Here is a 16,709-nt window from a genome sequence, read left to right on the forward strand (position 1 = left end):
TTGGTTACCGCGTTCTCCGCCCCTCGCTACGTCATCGCTCTGAGCCCGCGATCCGCTGCCCGCGCGGGCGCCGCCCGAGACTGTGGGGCTCCGGTTGCCGCCCCCTCAGGTAAGGCCTTTTCCTTCTTACCCTTCGCCCCTTTCCTCCGACCTCCTTCTCTCTTCTTACCTTTTTCCTTGCTCTGAGAATGCTGCTCGGGTTCCACTGCCGCCTCTACCGTTCGGACCCCGCGGTTGCCATACTAACCCCAGCGGGGGTAGGGGGTTCTGGTGCCATCGTTTTGGCGACGGAGGGGGTGTTTCTCCCTTCCCGGGCCACGTGGTGCCCCAAGGCGGTGGTGTCCGTGATTTCTGAAGAGAGGCGGGAATGCCGGTGATCCCGACGAACGGCGGCTTGGACAGCAGTCTGGTTTAAGCAAGGGGTAGGGAGAGGCAAAAGACAGGAGTAGGCAGGCCTGGAGGGATGGGATTGGGTACAGTGTGGATGGCGTGTGGACCCTGGGCGGTGACAGTGGAGAAAGATGTCTTGGGCCCTGCCCCTGAACCAGGAGCCACCATGTTGGTGATACCCCCCGGACTGAGCGAGGAGGAGGAGGCTCTGCAGAAGAAATTCAACAAACTCAAGAAAAAGGTGAGGGAGTGTGTGTGGGCATGGCCCAACCTTTCACAGACTCTGCACTCTGAGAACTCCTGGGGTGAGTGTGAGGGGATGGGGGGGGTTTTCCAGCTCATACCTGGAGACTGTCACCTCTCAGTGGAGCTTCAGAGGTGGGCTTTTCCCAAGTCTTGGTGTGTACCTTCTCTCTTTTCTATGCAGTGTGCCATGGAGTTATCTTTCTTTCCCATGGCTTTTACTACCACCTAAGACCTGGTCATCCCCAAGTTTGGTTTTTCCAGTTCCATCCTGTGTCTTACTGATAACCTTCAGTTATCCAAGATTGAAACTGTCATCTTCTTATCTATTCAAATCTAGTTCCTTTACTTGATCTTCCAGATAGGACTCACCACGTTCAGTTCTCCCGTGTGTTTGGAATTAAAATGTCGTCTCTGACTTCTCCACAATTTGCATAGCCAAACATTTGCCAAGTCTTCTTGATTCTTCCCTTGAAGTAATTTCTCCCATTTATGTTTTTCTGTGTATTCCATAGATCAGGTCTTTGCTGACGCTCACCTAGACTCTTGTAATGGTCTCTCAACAAGTGTCTCAGTGTTTTTTTGGACAGACTTCTTCACTCCTATCAGAATGATCCACTGAAAACAAAAAACTCTGTCCTTTTTCTCAAAACTCATAAGTGGTTTCACATTGTTTATAGAACAAAGCTTTAACTTGGCATTCCTTTCTAGTGAAATAGAACCATTCACTAGTCCCAAAATATGCATTCCCAAAGCCTCTTCTTATCTGCATCTTTGCCACCCTGTTCTTTGTCTAAAATGCTTTTTCATCTCAATCAGTGTTTTGCAGATTCTATCCAGGGCGCAGTTTAATAGCCATTTGGCATCAGAACATCTTACTTGTTCTCAGCTGCAAGCCATCTGCACCTCTTATAATCATTCTTTTTTTTTTTTTTTTTTTTTGTGAGGAAGATCAGCCCCGAGCTAATATCCATGCTAATCCTCCTCTTTTTGCTGAGGAAGACCGGCTCTGAGCTAACATCTATTGCCAATCCTCCTCCTTTTTTTTTTCCCCAAAGCCCCAGTAGATAGTTGCATGTCATAGTTGCACATCCTTCTAGTTGCTGTATGTGGGATGCGGCCTCAGCATGACTGCAGAAGCGGTGCGTCGGTGCGCGCCCGGGATCCGAACCCAGGCCGCCAGTAGCGGAGCACGCGCACTTAACCGCTACACCACGGGGCCAGCCCTAACCTCTTATAATCATTCTTGACAGTTTGGTGTAGTCATTTTATTTCTCAGACTGTAAGCTTCTTGAGGGCAGGAACTACATCTCATATTTTTACGTATCCCTGTTACAAAGTAATGGCATGTCCTCGTTAAATATACAGGCGATGGATGGATGAAATCCTCAGGAAAGGCACTTAGGTTTATACTTACTTGCAGCTTATATCCTGGGGCTCTGGTCCATGATTGAATTCTTTGTCTTTAGCTTCAAAAACATGAGACCCCGAGAGCCTTTGGATACCGTGGTTTGGATAGATTAGGTGTTAGTGGTATTGTAGATCATCTGGGGGACCATATGTGAGAGGCAGGGCTGCCTCGATGTACCACTCCAGGGGCACCATTTGCATTGTTTTCTCTGAGAAAGATGTCCCCTGGTGTGATATGCCCAGGAGCCTTGGTAGAGGACCTGGCCCTCACTGACCCCTCTCTTCTCACTCTTGTTCCCAGAAAAAGGCATTGCTGGCTCTAAAGAAGCAAAGTAGCAGCAGCACAACCAGCCAAGGCGGTGTCAAACGCTGTGAGTGACAGGGGAGACGGAGATAAACTGGAAGTGGGCAGCACTGGTCTGACCTCTGTCACAGCCTGACCAACGTAATGCCTCTTTCCCTCGCCTCTCCAGCACTGTCAGAGCAGCCTGTGGTGGACACAGCCACGGCAACAGAGCAGGCAAAGCAGCTGGTGAAGTCAGGAGCCATCAGTGCCATCAAGGCTGAGACCAAGAACTCGGGCTTCAAACGTTCTCGAACCCTAGAGGGGAAGTTAAAGGTGAGCACAAGCAGAAAGATTGTTCAGGGGACCCTTGACTTCAAAGAACATCCCTCCAAGTTGGAATGGAGGTAGGTTTAGGGAAAAAGTAACACCTGTTCAATCGTGGGCAAATTGCTATACTATTCTGAGCTTCAGATTTCTTATCTATAAAATGAAGAAACTGGATGACTTCTAAATTCTTCTCCATTTTACACATTCTATGGGTTTATTCCACCGTGTATTAGAGCTCTTGGATTGTGTTACTCTGAGTTGAACAGACTGAAAATGTCATCAGGTTCAAGAGATGTTCAGATGAACTAAATACTTTAAGTGTATATTAGGTCATTTATAAAAACCATGTACTCAAGGAAGAAATGTACAAGAATTAAAAGAAAAAAAAAAGGGGCTGGCCCGGTGGTGCAGTGGTTAAGTGTACATGCTTCACTTTGGCGGCCTGGGGTTCGCAGGTTCTGATCCCGGCACGCACCAATGCACCACTTGTCAAGCCACGCTGTGGCGGTGTCCCGTATAAAGTAGAGGAAGATGGGCACGGATGTTAGCCCAGGGCTAGTCTTCCTCAGCATAAAAGAGGAGGATTGGCATTGGATGTTAGCCAGTCCATCGGATGATGATCTTCCTCACAAAAAAAATGATAGGCCAGAGGAAGTCAAGAAGAGGGTGAGGGAAGAGGAACCCCGTTTGTCCAGTGGTTAGGCAGCCTCTTGCTCCCACACTGAGGTAGATCTCTACCACCTCCCCAGGACCCTGAGAAGGGGCCAGTCCCCACTTTCCAGCCGTTCCAGAGGAGCATATCTGCCGACGATGATCTGCAGGAGGTAATGGTTCTCCATTCTCTGTCCCTGAGGGCTAGGGATTGAGGAAGATGAGAGACCCACATTTTGGGCCACATGCCAGCAACTAGGAATTATCTTAACTCTCCTTGGTCTCTTTTTCAGTCCTCCAGACGTCCCCAGAGGAAATCTCTGTATGAGAGGTTAGAGTTGGATATAGGAGTGGGTCCCAGTTGTTGGGGACAGGGGGTTGGGAGGGTTGATTGTCTGGGTTCTTGGGAGGTTTGGGGCTGGAGTGGGAGGAGCCAGGGCTGTGGAAGGAATGTTGCGTCTCCCCGGAGTCTGGGATGATGTGGTAAAGGCCCCCTTTGATCCTCACTGTCTGCCTCTCCCCAGCTTTGTGTCTTCCAGTGACCGACTTCGGGAACTGGGACCAGATGGGGAGGAGGCAGAGGGCCCAGGGGCTGGTGATGGCCCCCCTCGAAGCTTTGACTGGGGCTATGAAGAACGTGGTGGTGCCCATTCCTCAGCCTCCCCTCCCCGAAGCCGCAGCCGGGACCGCAGTCGTGAGCGGAACCGAGACAGAGACCGAGACCGGGAACGGGATCGAGACAGAGATCGGGATCGGGACCGGGACCGGGACCGTGAGCGGGACAGAGACCGTGATCGAGATCGGGACAGGGACCGAGACCGAGACAGGGATCGGGATCGAGACAGGGATCGGGATCGCGACCGAGAGGGCCCTTTCCGCAGTGAGTCATCTCAGCTGGTGGGGAAAGTGATCTCAGGTGGGGTTTAGGTGGGTCCTACTAAAGTGGACTCTTAAAGTGGAGGGTGAGATGGGCACATCTTTTGACTGTGGTTCCTAATCCCATAGGGTCGGACTCGTTCCCTGAACGCCGGGCCCCTCGGAAGGGGAATACTCTGTATGTGTACGGAGAAGACATGACACCTGCCCTCCTCCGGGGGGCCTTCTCTCCCTTTGGAAACATCATTGACCTCTCCATGGACCCACCCAGAAAGTAAGAATGACAACAGGGCAAGATGATAAGTCCTGGAGGAGCTGGGGTGTGAGACCTGGGGAAGCCAGCCTGTCTCCAGCAGCCTATTAGTAGTGGGTTGGGTTGGGTCCAGAAGAGCCCATAGGCCCTCTACTGACCATGTTTTCTCTCGTCCCAGCTGTGCCTTCGTCACCTATGAAAAGATGGAGTCAGCAGATCAGGCTGTTGCTGAGGTTGGGACTTCCCAGATCCGTTCTTCCCGTTCCTCCTGCTATCCTCATGTTTTCTCTTTAAAATACTGAGAACCAAGAGGAAATTACTTCCTCTTGACAGAGAAAGTCTCTCCCTGTTCATGCAGGAAACCTTAAATTCTCAGATCCCTATTCAGTCTACTGCTAGGATGGCAACTCCTAGAAATCCTTCTTTGGTTTGTCTGTAATGTTCCCCCACGTCCTCTGCCCCCTCCCCTATTCTGCCTCAGCTCAATGGGACCCAGGTGGAGTCTGTACAGCTCAAAGTCAGCATCGCCCGCAAACAGCCCATGCTGGACGCCGCCACTGGCAAGTCTGTCTGGGGCTCCCTCGGTAAGAGTGGGATTCTTCCTCCCTCATCCTGTCCCCCAGAGCTCACCCTCTCTTTTTGTTCCCCCTGCATGTCCCTGGGTTTCCCAGAGGTGATAGAGATCTGGATTTGTGTGGAGGCTGTGGGAATGGGAAGGAGAATTGTCAGGCCCTCTGTCAGTTAGAGGTAGTTGAAGAAGGAGAGAAAAGGATTGAAAACGACTCCCAAGGCAATCACTGGAACGAGGAAGCAAGTGGAAGCCAGAGTCAAGTTAGTGAGGAAGATGACCATCTCATGTGGCCTTGTTCATTTTGAGATGGAACGTAGTTGGTTTTATAAAATAAGCATTTGAAATAAGGGACCTGGTACTTAGGTGGAAGATGAGGAATGAAACATAGATTAGAGTCATCTACATCATGAGGTGGCTGCAAAACGATAGTATCTTCAGGGGAGACTGAATTTGGAGAAAAAAATGACCTAGAATTGGACTTGGGGAATATTCAGGGAATATGTTAGGAAGCAGGGCTGTGTTCCTTGTGCCCTGCATGTCCCCAGCCCTCCTGACATGTTAGGCTGAAGTTGAGGATGCAGCGAAGGAGATAAAATAAGGGATCAGAGGGCTGGGAGCAGCATCAGAGGGGCCTGGGCCACTGCAGTGATCGAGGAAGAGCTTGGAGGAGAAGGGAATGGTCAGCAGGGTCAAGGTACAAAGATCCAAAAGAATGGGAGCTGGTCGGGGGAGATTCATTCTAGCCCCAGAGTGGCAGGGATGGAATCCTTGAAGGTGGGTGACGAGAAGGACACATCAAGTGTCGGGAGTAAAGAGGAAGGGGAAGGAACAGCTCAAGGCTCAAGGGAGAATGCTTAGGGCCAAAGCTATACCCCGCCTGAGTTCTCCTGATGATGCAAGTACATTTCTCAGTGTGAATAACCTATTTTACCTGAAATAGATTTTCCGGTAAAGGAGTGGGCAGATTGAGGGGTTCAGAGCAAGAGTGGCCCTCCAGACAAAAGGAAGGAACCAGAAATGACCAGCATGTCAAGGGCTACAGAGATTTTTCTCATTTTTAATTTTTGATGTTCTGACTAAAAGCAGAGGGTTAACATCATTCACATGTCTCAACAATGACATTTGGAGTTTTTCTAAGAACAAAACAATTACAATATCCGCATGTGCCACAAAAACAGTGTACACTCCTTGCCAGTGGCACTGGGTTGGCAGCCACTAGCCTAAGGGGGCTAAGGGGAGACAGGTCATCCCGGCCACCAGAGGGCAGTATGGAAACTGAGCTTCCAAGAGCCAGAGGCCAGAGGACAGGAGTGAAGTGGTCAGACTCGGCCTCGGGGCTCACCAATACTCTTTTTCAGATCTTAACTACTGCTTTCTTCTCTCCCTAGCTGTCCAGAACAGCCCTAAGGGTTGCCACCGAGACAAGAGGACCCAGATTGTCTACAGTGATGACGTCTACAAGGAGAACCTTGTAGATGGCTTCTAGGGAATGGAGCTGGATTCCGTGTGCCTCATCAGCCCCTACACTGGTCTCAGTAAAACACTGAGGTGGAAGCTCGTCCATCTCCCTCTGCCTCTGGTTTTTCAGCACTTGGGTTTGGGCTCGAGCCTTTAAAAACGGCTGTTTGTTTTGATCTCAGTTGTAACAACATGGCCAGTGCACGTTCCCCACTCCCTCACCCCAAAAGGATCTTGAACACAGGTATTGTCGCAGCTGTTTTAATTTGGTCTCATGCCCCTTGCCAGCAGGAAACCCCTTATAGAAAACCCAGATCCTCGTCTTTGAGTTTCTGCTTGAGCCAGGGCAGCACTTGGAAGAGGTTGACATGAAAGTCTCGGGCGTGAGCGGGTACCTGCTGCTGCCGCCTCTGGTCTTTGCAGACATCCACTACACCCCAGCTGATCACGCCAACCTGGAGAAGGCAAGGGGATACCATGGATCATTTGGTAGAATTCCTTCTTACTCCCAGGGAGTACAGCTACTCCCGGTTGCATCTGAGCTGACCTAGAAGAATTAGACTAGGAACCCAGCTCAGTCCTGTCCTCTCTAGCACACAGGCCAGACACATGGCCCTAAGCCAACCAGTTCAAGAAATAGTCCTAAGGTGAGGGAAGTTCTGCCCTCCCTTTTCCAGCCACATGCATTGAGCTTCCCTGCTTTGGAGCCCATGTTGACCAATTGGCATCTCCTCACAGATAGAAAGGGGGAAACTCACTTGAATGAAGCGACTCCTCTTGTGAATAATCAGGGGGCCACCAGAGTCACCTACAGGGGAGGAAAAGCTGTAGGGGAAAAGACTCTTGGGCCTCAGGAACTTGCAGCACAACCAAAGAGGCTTTTCTCACCTTTGCAAGTGTTGGGGTCAGCGTAGGGACTCACCCCTCCAGTGCAAAGGAACCTGGGGGTGACCACCTCAGAGATGTCCTTGACTTTGTCATAGCCTGGGGCATATTGAGCATCTTTCTCACAGCTGGCTTTCTGTAGGCGAGGTGGGAAGCGTGGAGAAGAGTGATGAACAAAGTTGGCTTCTGAGGAATGGGGGCCTAGAGGACCTGTTTAGGATCCCACGTTCCTCACCTTTTCCCCATTCTTGATGTAGACCTCCTTCCGAACCAGTACCTTCTTCCCATCCTTGGACAACTCAGACACAAACAGAGCTTTGATATCCTTTGCAGGGAGCAGTTCTTGCACTGAACAAATGGACAGACTGGATCATGTCAGCACTCTCCCTGCAGTCTCTCCGTTGCCTTTGTTACTCAACAAACTCCCTCAACCCCTTTCTGCGAGCTGGGGACTGGGTAGGGTTTGTCTGCTCCTCCTGCAGCTCCCTGTCATGCCCCACTTGTCTCAGAATCTCACCCTTGTGCTACTCTCCCTGAGTGGGTCTTACTCTGCTGTTGGCAAGTGGTTGTCCGTGGAAGTCTCAAAGCTTGATTTGTTCCCTCGGTGCAGGGGAGACAGATGGGCCTGGTAAGGAGAAATGGGGAAACTCAGGGATGGCAAGCTCTGGGCCTGCCCCAATCCTCCAGCCCCGCCTTCCCAGCCTTTTCTCCTTACGGGTCCAGATGTCTCACCTGACAGTCTCGCCATACTTTAGCTTCTTCTTGAGCTTGATCAGAGCCACATCATAGTCATAAAATTCAGGAATTCCTTCTGCTTTTTTCCCATTGATGTTGTAGTTGGGGTGAAATAGGACCTCTTCTATCTCCAAGTCCTGCTTGTTCCCTCCTGAGGTGGGAGGAGAGTGGGCACCTCTTGATTACCCACTTCTCTGTGGCCAGCCTCTTGCCTCTGGCCCCGTGTCATCCCTAACTCCAAGTCTTCCCCATTCCTAACTGTTCCAGTGTGCAAAGGAGGGGGCTGCGTTGAGGACAGGTGGAGTGTGCGATCTTGAGAAAGTGGGAGGTGTTGCCCAGAGGGCATGGCTGGAGCTCTCAGGGTTGATTTGTTGCATCCTTACCCACGCTGACCTTGATTGAGTGTGTCTGGTCATCCACCATGAAACAGTGTGCCGCTGTCAGCACAAAGTACTCAGACACCACAGCCCCCATACAGTTCTCGTGTCCCTTTGAAGGGCGCTGGGAACAGAACAGCAGAGGGGGAAAGCTCAGCTTTCGTGACCACGACCATCTAGTATGAACATTTTGCCCTTCCTTTGCCCCCATTTCACCCTGACCTCACCTCCCACAAATCCCCGCCACCAGGATGCTATGCTTACAGTGACTGAGATCTTGGCCTGCCACGGTTGCTTGTGGTAATCAGTACCTTTCTTGTGCTCCCAAACCATGCCACAGAGACCCAGAGTCCGGGTTTCATCTGCCAAGGGAGGAGAATGTGCTGAAAGCTGGGACACTTCATTTCCAAATGGCAGCAGCCTTTTGGGGAGGGATGCCTACGTGTCTGTGGGGAGCAGAGGTCCATAAGGAGGAAAGGAAAGGCAGGGGCATTTGGTTCCTTGTATTAAGGGCAAGGAACCCCTGTGGTATAGTGAAAAGAACTCAGGACTAAGATTGGAGTTTCTAAGATGGCTGTTTTCAGGCCCAACGCTTGCTAGCTCGCTGTCTCTCTACCTCTATTGGCCTCAATTTCCACATCCGTAAAATGAGGGACTTGAGAAAGATCCCTGATGTCGTTCAGAGCTCTTTGATTCTAAGGAAGTGGGCAGTGCCAGAAAACAAGAATAGTGACACTGAGATAGATAGAGAAGAGGAATGAGAAAGGCCTTCCAGACTGCTGGGGCTTCAGGGAGAGAGAAAGAATGAGTGACTTTGTGGGACTTGGGGAGAGCTGAGTTTCCTGACCATCTCCTATATCCTTCTGATATCTTCCTACCAAGCATTTGAAAGAAAACATCCTCCAGGTTTTCCATGTCCTTGACTTTGAACACGTGTTGCTCTTTATCCTTCTTGGAAGCCAAAGCATTGATGTTCTCTTGGTTCACCAGAGGCCCAACCCCAAACACATAGATGTCTGAGGGAGAAAAGGGGAGAGTGAGGGCCTAGGCCCTGGGAGGCAGGAGCTGAGCAAGCAGGATGCTGGGCCCTGGACGATAAAACTCACCCAGATAATCCTCCCTTGGGTTTTTGCGATCCCTACCAATGTCCAGCAAGTCCCGGATCTCATGAACGACAGTGACTGGGTCACCGCCCATGTTATGCAAGCCTGCGGAAGAGATAGGGACCATGAAGGTGGGAAGCAACGAAGGAAGAGGGTCAAGGAAGATAAATTGGCTAGAAGTAGTGACACACATGGCTGGGTATGGGGATGGTAGTGACAGATCACAGCTCTAAGGAAAAGGGTCCTTCCTTAAAAAGGGTCACAGGAAAGATCAACACAGTTGGGGCCCTAAGCAGCGCTCGGGGCCTCAACTGTGAATCTAGTGTTACATGTGGACTTATGGGCCACACATTGGTAGGAGAGGGTGGGGAGTTTAGGGCAGGAGACAGGTCCTTTCTGACCATCAGTCATGAGGATGATGACATGGCGGGTGCGGTTCCAGCCTTCAGGGGGGACATTCCCTTCCCAGCTCATCATGCTGTACACTGCCTGGAGGGCCCTCTTGGTGTTAGTTCCTGCCTTTAATTTGTGATCTGTGGAAAGGGAAAACATCATCACCTCACCCAGTCTTTCAAGCCATCCCAGAACACCAGAGGCCTATCAGCAACTGAGATCCTACATCTTTCAACTTTTTAAGTTGATCATCACTCCACTGACTTCCCTTTGACCACAAAGTGACCCTCTCCGCCCCAACGGGTTCCCACTAACTGCCATTCTCCCGTGACCCTGCTGTCCAACCACGGACTTCAAAGTGGTCCTCCCTGCCCGCACACATGGTCTCACTACCTGCTTCCCACAACACCCCTGAACCTTCTGGCCTCTCTGACCCCAAAGTGAACCTGCTACCATTCCCTTCCCTGACCTCTGACCTTCGTAGCTGATTTCATTGAGCTTCTCTGTGACCCAGTCTGCATCGCTGCTCTTGTCTTCGGACACTCTGATCAAAATCTTGGGGACTGTGGCATATGTCACTAGACCATATTTTGGCTTCACCCCATAACTTGCCACCTGTGGGTGAGAGGAGCAAGGAGTCATGGCATTGAGAGTAGAATACTATATTTGGGAGAATTCAGCAGCTTTGCTGGGACAGGGATGGTCATAGTAAGAGACTGAAGGGCTGGTGCTGGCCCTGTGGCATAGCGGTTAGGTGCGTGCGTTCCGTTGCTGGCGGCCCAGGTTCGGATCCCGGGCTTGCACCGACGCACCGCTTGTCAGGCCACGCTGTGGCGGTGTCCCATATAAAGTGGAGGAAGATAGGCACAGATGTTAGCTCAGGGCCAGTCTTCCTCAGAAAAAAGAGAAGGATTGGCATGGATGTTAGCTCAGGGCTGATCTTCCTTACACACACACACAAAAAAAAGACTGAAGGGCTGACTGGTTACCTTAAGGTTCATGGAGGAGTGTGGGTTAAAGGTCAAGAAACTGCTTCAAGTAAAAGAGCAGGACAGAATAGGACCTGGAGATTTTCATCAGAGGGCCTGGGAGCACAAGGGAGCTAGTCCTGGTAGGGCAATAAGGTCCATTCAGGGTCCCCACATCCAAAGGGCAGGGGTTCCACCTTCTCAATGAAGTCTCTGAGACAATTCTTGGCCCCTGTGAAGTTGTGGGCCCCAACGCTGTCTGATCCATCCAGCACCATGTAGATGTTCATGGAGCCTGAGGGGTCCAGGACAATCTTCCTCTTCTGTTGTTCCCCTGGGTGCCACCAGAGAGACTCAGGCTCCAGCATGCATAGTCCTCCTGCCCCTTCTCCATCCTCCTCCAATTCCCTGCCCTGCCTCCCCTCTCTGCCTTCAAACCTGGGCTGTGCCCATCCTCGGCATCGACTCCTTCTATGGTCTCTGTCAGGGAAGACAGGAAGGCTTCGGCCACCTCTGCAGGGGTGTCGTACATAAAGGAGTCTGGGAGAGGTCAGAAATCAGGTCAAATATCTGGGAACGTCGGGGATACAGTGACCAGAGAGGCAGAGGATGCTGGGTTTCCAGGGTGGGAAGGGCTCAGAAGTGAGGAAGTTCTACAGGGAGGTTTAGAAGTGAGGAAAGAGCTGAGTTGTGGTAGGGGGAGAAGACACTGCCATGGTGTGGGAACCTGAGGATGGGAGAGCAGGTTCTGACCTGAGGGCACAGGTCAAGGGTCACCTTGGCAGGAAGGCTCCGTTCCACTCCAAGAGCCACCTTCCTGGCATGTTCGCCTCTGGGAGCCACGTAGGGTGAGCCCCCGGCTGCAGTAGTAGGTGACACTGTCTTCGAGGCGGTACTGGCTGCCCACCTTCCTTGTGCCAAGGGGGATGCCTGGGTTGGGGCAGTACGCCGCTGCAGAGGCATGAGACATGAAGATGAGCACCAAAGCCTGAGGCCCAGAGGGCAAAGTAGAGCACAAGAGCTATGGTGCCTGTTCCTCAGGCTGGAGCGCGGTCATGGAGAGGGTACTGTTGTTGGGGGATGGGATGCTTCTCACCTCCATCATCGCAGATGGCCGTTTGCCCATCCCACCGACCAGTCTCTTGGCAGGTGCGATTGGCAGAGCCCCGGAGAGTGTAACCATCATAGCAGCGGAAGGAGATCTCATCACTCAAATTGTAGTAGGGGGCCCGGGGCCAGTACTCCCCATTCTCAAAGTCCTGTGGTCTTGGGCAGCGAATTGCTTTGGGGGAGGGGGACAAGTAGAAGTTACTGAGAGGGAAGGGCTGCCCTTTAGGGTATCTCTGCTGGTCTCAGGGACCGTGTCAGTGAGAAACACTGTCTTCTTGGTCCCACAGGAGCAGAGTCTACCCTCAACCCTTGGAGAGTCCCTCAACCCATGGGGAGTCCCACTGCTCCTCTCTCCCCATTTCTGAGTGTTCCATTAACTGCCAGGGCTGCCTGGCACAGGGCGAATGCTTAGTAAAAGTTAGCTCCTTTCCTCCTCCCTCCTTCCCACCTCCAGCCCTAGACAGCTCCTACTCTTGCTCAGCCCAATTTGTCTGCCTGCCTGGTCTCAATGCAACTCTAATCTCATCCTTGTATGGCTGCCACCTGCTCTGTCCCTCTGCTGGCCCATGCCCACCCTCACCACCCTCCAACCTCTGCATTCTGCCTTCTTGACAATCTTTTGGTCTTGGGTCTTCAGGGTGCTCCAGGAGCCCGTGGATCTGCAGGTGCGAGTTTGCATAGGGTACGGGTAGAAGCCAGCGGGACACATGTACTCCAGTGCCTGGCCCTCCTTGAGAAGCCGGAAGGAGCCGCCTTTGATCTCTACTCCCTCCAGAGAGCAGGAGTCTTGGGGTTCGGCCACAGGCAATGGTGTCGTGCTCACATCTAAAGAAAAAGGCTGATGAAACCTAGCCTCACAAGGCCAAGGAGGGATGCCAGGGGCAGAAGGAGGGGGACAGTGACTCTCACTTACCTCCAAACAAGAGGCCCAGGACCAAGGGTACCAAGCAGAATTGGGGGCTGAGATTGCTCCCCATGGCGATGGAAGGCAGGAGAGAAGCTGGGACTGGGGGCAGGATGGCCTATCCCGCTTGCACTGCGTGTCTGCTTGGCTCAGTGTCCAAGCTGAAACTCCACACCCAGGCCTGCTTGCACTCCCTTCCCCTGCCCCCCACAACCTCTAGCCTTTTATGCAATCTGTATTCTGGCACCTGCAGCTCACCCCACCCGCCCTACCCACATCACTTTCCGGAATGTCCAAGCGGGAGGGCCCCCACTGAGCCACCAGTCAAGGAAATAGAAACTGCACAAGCCCCACCCTTTGCTGCCCAGGGTCCGGGACTCTCCCCTTCAACACCTCCTCTCAGCCCCAGTTCCCCCCCAATAAGCCCAGACCGCCCTCTTAGTGACCAGAAATAAGGCCCCAGCTCGCTCCTCTGTTGACTCGGTTATGGAGCAGAGTCCAGCCACTGTTTGTCCAGCAGGGTCTCTGACCTGCCTTCCTGCAGTTCCTGGAATCATTCCGGCCTTCCCCTCCCCTGAAGGCAGCCCCCAGGCAGAGGCACGGACAGATGTGGAAATCACTGATTTTTATTAATTTCATAACTGGGAAATTCCATGTGAAAGTGAAAGGAGAGTGAGCCAAGTAAAGCAGAGGGTGGGATGGGCACTGGCAGGAGCCCTGGGGATTCCCCAGCTCAAATATGCTGCTTCGGGATCCTGGAGGCTGGGGTTTACTGAGAGTTGGGAGTGAGAATAGGGCATGGGGTCTGAGGGTGGAAGTTCAGAGGTAGGAGATGGGAGAGATGGCAGATGCTGGCAGGACCGCAAAAGGGTTGTGGCCATGATTAGAGGGGCAAAAAGTTCAGTACGCCTTCCAGGTGCTGCCTGAGCCAGGGCTGCAGGCGGAAGAGATTGATGTGGAAATCTCTTGGCGGTGGGACCCTGCCAGGGGGGGCCCTTTTGCGGGCTTTTTTATCGGTGCTGCCGCAGGGGTTGTAGAGACCCCAGCTCACCAGGCCCACCTGGAAGAAAGAGAGAATGGGGTGGGAGGCTGCCACAGCCCCAGCTCCAAGCCCTAACCTCCCTGGTTCCTTCAAAGTCCTCCCTCATCCCTCTACAAGGCCAAAATCCTGTAACCCCCATCTCGCGAGCTTCTCTCTTCTCGCCTCACCTGAAAAAACCTGAATCTCCGCTCGAGGAAAACTGCTCCCCCAGATTCTCCTGCCAGAAAGGAGAGACAAAAGACTGTCATCCTGACTCTCGCCCTGCTCCCCTGTCATCCAGGCAGTGCACCGGTGTCCTGGTGTGCATGCTGGCCATGGGACATGGATAGCCATCCCCTCAAGAATCCAGGCTCTGGGATGGGGTGTGGGTGAGAGGGGCTCACCCTTGCAGGGATTGTCATCCTTCTCGGTCCCACTGCATAGGAACTGGTCTGTCACCACCTCTCCAACATCTGTCAGGTTGGGGAATGTGGTCTTGTCTTGGGAGACGACCTTGATACAGTTTGCCCACTGCAGTAGGGGTGGAACAGGAGAGAAGGATGGAATGAGAAAGCCCAGGGGATACCTGGTGTGCAGCTAGGCCTGGGAGGAGGGGCAACTCGGGGTGACGTGGAGAACACAGCCAGAGCTAGAAGAGGAAGAGAGATGTTCTGGGAACTGCCACAGGGGAATCCCATCCCCCACCGCGTCCCGGACCTGAGACCCTCACCTCTGTCCCTGTCTTAAGGTTAATGTTCAGTCTGCTCCCATTCAAGGCCACAAAATGAGCAGGAATGCTCTGTTGGTTCAGAAGTTCAAGCTCTGCAGTCAAAGAGAAGGGGATGTGGTGCTGGTCCCTTTATCCAGACTCTAGACTTGGGGATGGCAGCACAGCCCATGTCATCACCCCCAAGTCGTGGTCCCAGCTCCTCATGCACCCGAAGCCCCAGCACTCACCGTGGGTTTGGCAGCTGCTACCTGGCGGTCTCCGCAGAGCCAGGTTGGCCCCCACTGTACAGGGAAGGCAGATGGGCCTGGAAAGAAGGGCAAGGGTCACACAGGCCTGTCTTCAGTGACCCCTCTTCCGGAGCTCCGCAGAGCACTCTCCCCTGGAGGGCGCCCTCCCATCCCAGACTCCAGCACCTGGCATGAGTGGACATCTCCACTTTCTTGGCCAGCTTCAGCAGGGCGATGTCATCCCCATAGAACTCTGGAATTCCCTGATTCTTCTTGGCATAGACATCGAACCCCGAGGAGATCACTGCCTTCTCAATCTCAAAGTCTTTGCCCCACTTGGAGTTGGGATCCCCTGGGAACAATATGGCGGATTAGGCTGGGCCAGGGTTCCTGAAGAGGCCAGATGCTAGGGACAAGGGTTGGGAGCTCTGGCCATGGAGTCGGGAACCTGGTGCGGGCCCTGTCTTACCCACATTGACCCTCCACAGAGTACGGTCCTCAGCTTGGCGGAAGCAGTGAGCAGCTGTCAGGACCCACTGGTCAGAGATGAGGGCCCCCCGGCAGGTCTCCTGGCTCTTGGGCTGCAGGGGGACAGGTAATCTTCAGGGACTGCTGTGTCTCTGGCCCATGGCTGCTTTCACCTCTGGATCCAAGCCCCATCCCTGCTTCCTCATACCTTAATAGTGACATGCCAGGGTGTCCTCTCCTGGGCGGAAGCATTGGCTGACATGTTCCCCACCCCACAGATAGTGTCTGTGAGCCGAGAGACATCTGTGGGTGTGAGGAGCAGATGCAGAAGGAGGCAGGTGAGGAACACTGTGAGCAGGTTCCCAACCTGGACCCCTGGCTGCTCCTCACTGCCCACCCCATTCCAGAGAGGGCAAAGCTCACTCACCCAGCATGTGCTCAAAGACCTGGCTCAGAGCCTCTGCATCCTGCAGAATGAACGCATGCCTCTCGCCATCCTTCTTGGACCCCAGCTCGTTCAATTCTCTCCAGTCCACATCCAGGTTGCCCACCCCAATGGCATAGATGTCTGATGGAGAGAGGGAAATCACCAGAATCTCAGGGCTGACAGGCTACCCCATGAAACAGGAGACTGTAAGTCGGAACACTTTGTGTCCTACAGAGCCCTACATGAACTGGACCCCCACCCCCTGCTACCTATCTGATCTCATTTCCTACCACTTCTTGCCCTTCACTCTCTTCCAGTCACATAGCCTCCTTGAAGTTCCTCAAATTTGCAGGCACACTCCCACCTCAGGCCCTTTGCATGAGCTGCACCTCTGCCTGGTTCACTCTTCCCTCCGACTTCCCACATGGCTCACTTTCTTACCTTTTTAAGTCTTGACTCAAATGTCACCATCTCAGCAAGGCCTTCCCTCGCCTCCTTGTCTAAAACTGCAGTGCCCCAGACACTTCCATTCCCTCCCTGCTTCATTTTATACCTTAGCACATGTCACTGTCTACTGTGCCATATGGTTTCCTTATTTATCTTGTTTAATGCCTATAAAATGTGTCCCCCAAAAGGATATGTTCAAGTCCTAACACCTGGTACCTGTGAATGTGACCTTATTTGGAAATAGGGTCTTTTCAGATGTAATAAAGTTAAGACGAGGTCATACTGGATTAGGGTAGACCCTAATCTGATGCTTGGTGTCCTTATAAGTAGAAGGGAATCGGACACAGACACACAGAGAGACCATGTGACGACACAGAGATATACTCAGTGAAGAAGGTGATGTGAATACAGAGGCAGAGACACAGCAGTCCCTGAGTCAACCTGCTACA

General features: G+C 52.6%; 3 protein-coding genes across 4 annotated transcripts in view; 1 reads left to right on the forward strand and 2 right to left on the reverse strand.

Annotated features, from left to right (window-relative positions):
- The first annotated feature begins 21 nt into the window (after positions 1 to 21).
- NELFE (negative elongation factor complex member E) lies at positions 22 to 6,708 on the forward strand. Of its 2 annotated transcripts, XM_058554718.1 has the most exons (11): positions 22 to 109; positions 549 to 631; positions 2,345 to 2,414; positions 2,517 to 2,662; positions 3,406 to 3,480; positions 3,601 to 3,638; positions 3,832 to 4,187; positions 4,313 to 4,457; positions 4,615 to 4,669; positions 4,918 to 5,020; positions 6,396 to 6,708. In XM_058554718.1, exons 2-11 carry the CDS (start codon positions 557 to 559, stop codon positions 6,491 to 6,493), a joined length of 1,161 nt encoding a protein of 386 aa, XP_058410701.1. In that variant the 5' UTR covers positions 22 to 109; positions 549 to 556; the 3' UTR covers positions 6,494 to 6,708. The 2 variants fall into 2 exon arrangements, with proteins under 2 accessions (XP_058410701.1, XP_058410700.1); XM_058554717.1 differs by lacking the exon at positions 22 to 109 and having other exon boundaries at positions 145 to 631.
- Positions 6,709 to 6,710: 2 nt separating this feature from the next.
- CFB (complement factor B) lies at positions 6,711 to 13,135 on the reverse strand. Its single transcript, XM_058554712.1, has 18 exons — positions 12,950 to 13,135; positions 12,628 to 12,861; positions 12,023 to 12,208; positions 11,704 to 11,877; positions 11,365 to 11,466; positions 11,124 to 11,260; positions 10,435 to 10,573; positions 9,967 to 10,098; positions 9,569 to 9,670; positions 9,341 to 9,478; positions 8,727 to 8,824; positions 8,469 to 8,586; positions 8,083 to 8,236; positions 7,899 to 7,975; positions 7,586 to 7,698; positions 7,354 to 7,486; positions 7,224 to 7,273; positions 6,711 to 6,920 (listed from the first exon to the last, which is right to left on the reverse strand). The coding sequence occupies exons 1-18, from the start codon at positions 13,011 to 13,013 to the stop codon at positions 6,765 to 6,767; spliced, it is 2,307 nt and encodes a 768-aa protein (XP_058410695.1). The 5' UTR covers positions 13,014 to 13,135; the 3' UTR covers positions 6,711 to 6,764.
- Positions 13,136 to 13,499: 364 nt separating this feature from the next.
- C2 (complement C2) overlaps positions 13,500 to 16,709 on the reverse strand; it is a 40,095-nt gene continuing 36,885 nt past the window's right edge. Inside the window, exons 11-19 of the mRNA XM_058554729.1 lie at positions 15,814 to 15,954; positions 15,595 to 15,689; positions 15,388 to 15,499; positions 15,105 to 15,270; positions 14,919 to 14,995; positions 14,692 to 14,783; positions 14,366 to 14,492; positions 14,150 to 14,199; positions 13,500 to 14,000 (exon numbers count right to left, since the gene is read on the reverse strand). Coding sequence (XP_058410712.1) covers positions 13,824 to 14,000; positions 14,150 to 14,199; positions 14,366 to 14,492; positions 14,692 to 14,783; positions 14,919 to 14,995; positions 15,105 to 15,270; positions 15,388 to 15,499; positions 15,595 to 15,689; positions 15,814 to 15,954 — 1,037 coding nt within the window. The 3' untranslated portion in view covers positions 13,500 to 13,823. The remainder of the gene's footprint in view (positions 14,001 to 14,149; positions 14,200 to 14,365; positions 14,493 to 14,691; positions 14,784 to 14,918; positions 14,996 to 15,104; positions 15,271 to 15,387; positions 15,500 to 15,594; positions 15,690 to 15,813; positions 15,955 to 16,709) is intronic.

Source organism: Diceros bicornis, chromosome 14 (assembly GCF_020826845.1).
Source record: "Diceros bicornis minor isolate mBicDic1 chromosome 14, mDicBic1.mat.cur, whole genome shotgun sequence".
Taxonomy (NCBI): domain Eukaryota; kingdom Metazoa; phylum Chordata; class Mammalia; order Perissodactyla; family Rhinocerotidae; genus Diceros; species Diceros bicornis.

What these genes read in the sequence shown, in the direction of transcription:
- NELFE (XM_058554717.1), top strand. Translation starts at nt 464, where the DNA reads ATGGGATTGGGTACAGTGTGGATGGCGTGTGGACCCTGGGCGGTGACA. An exon ending in CAGATCAGGCTGTTGCTGAG is followed by an intron (nt 4,670 to 4,917) that starts GTTGGGACTTCC and finishes ATTCTGCCTCAG; the next exon opens with CTCAATGGGACCCAGGTGGA. An exon ending in GTCTGTCTGGGGCTCCCTCG is followed by an intron (nt 5,021 to 6,395) that starts GTAAGAGTGGGA and finishes TTCTCTCCCTAG; the next exon opens with CTGTCCAGAACAGCCCTAAG.
- CFB (XM_058554712.1), bottom strand. Translation starts at nt 13,013, where the DNA reads ATGGGGAGCAATCTCAGCCCCCAATTCTGCTTGGTACCCTTGGTCCTG. An exon ending in CCTGGGCCTCTTGTTTGGAG is followed by an intron (nt 12,862 to 12,949) that starts GTAAGTGAGAGT and finishes CTTTTTCTTTAG; the next exon opens with ATGTGAGCACGACACCATTG. An exon ending in CATCATCCTCATGACTGATG is followed by an intron (nt 9,671 to 9,966) that starts GTCAGAAAGGAC and finishes TCTCTTCCGCAG; the next exon opens with GCTTGCATAACATGGGCGGT.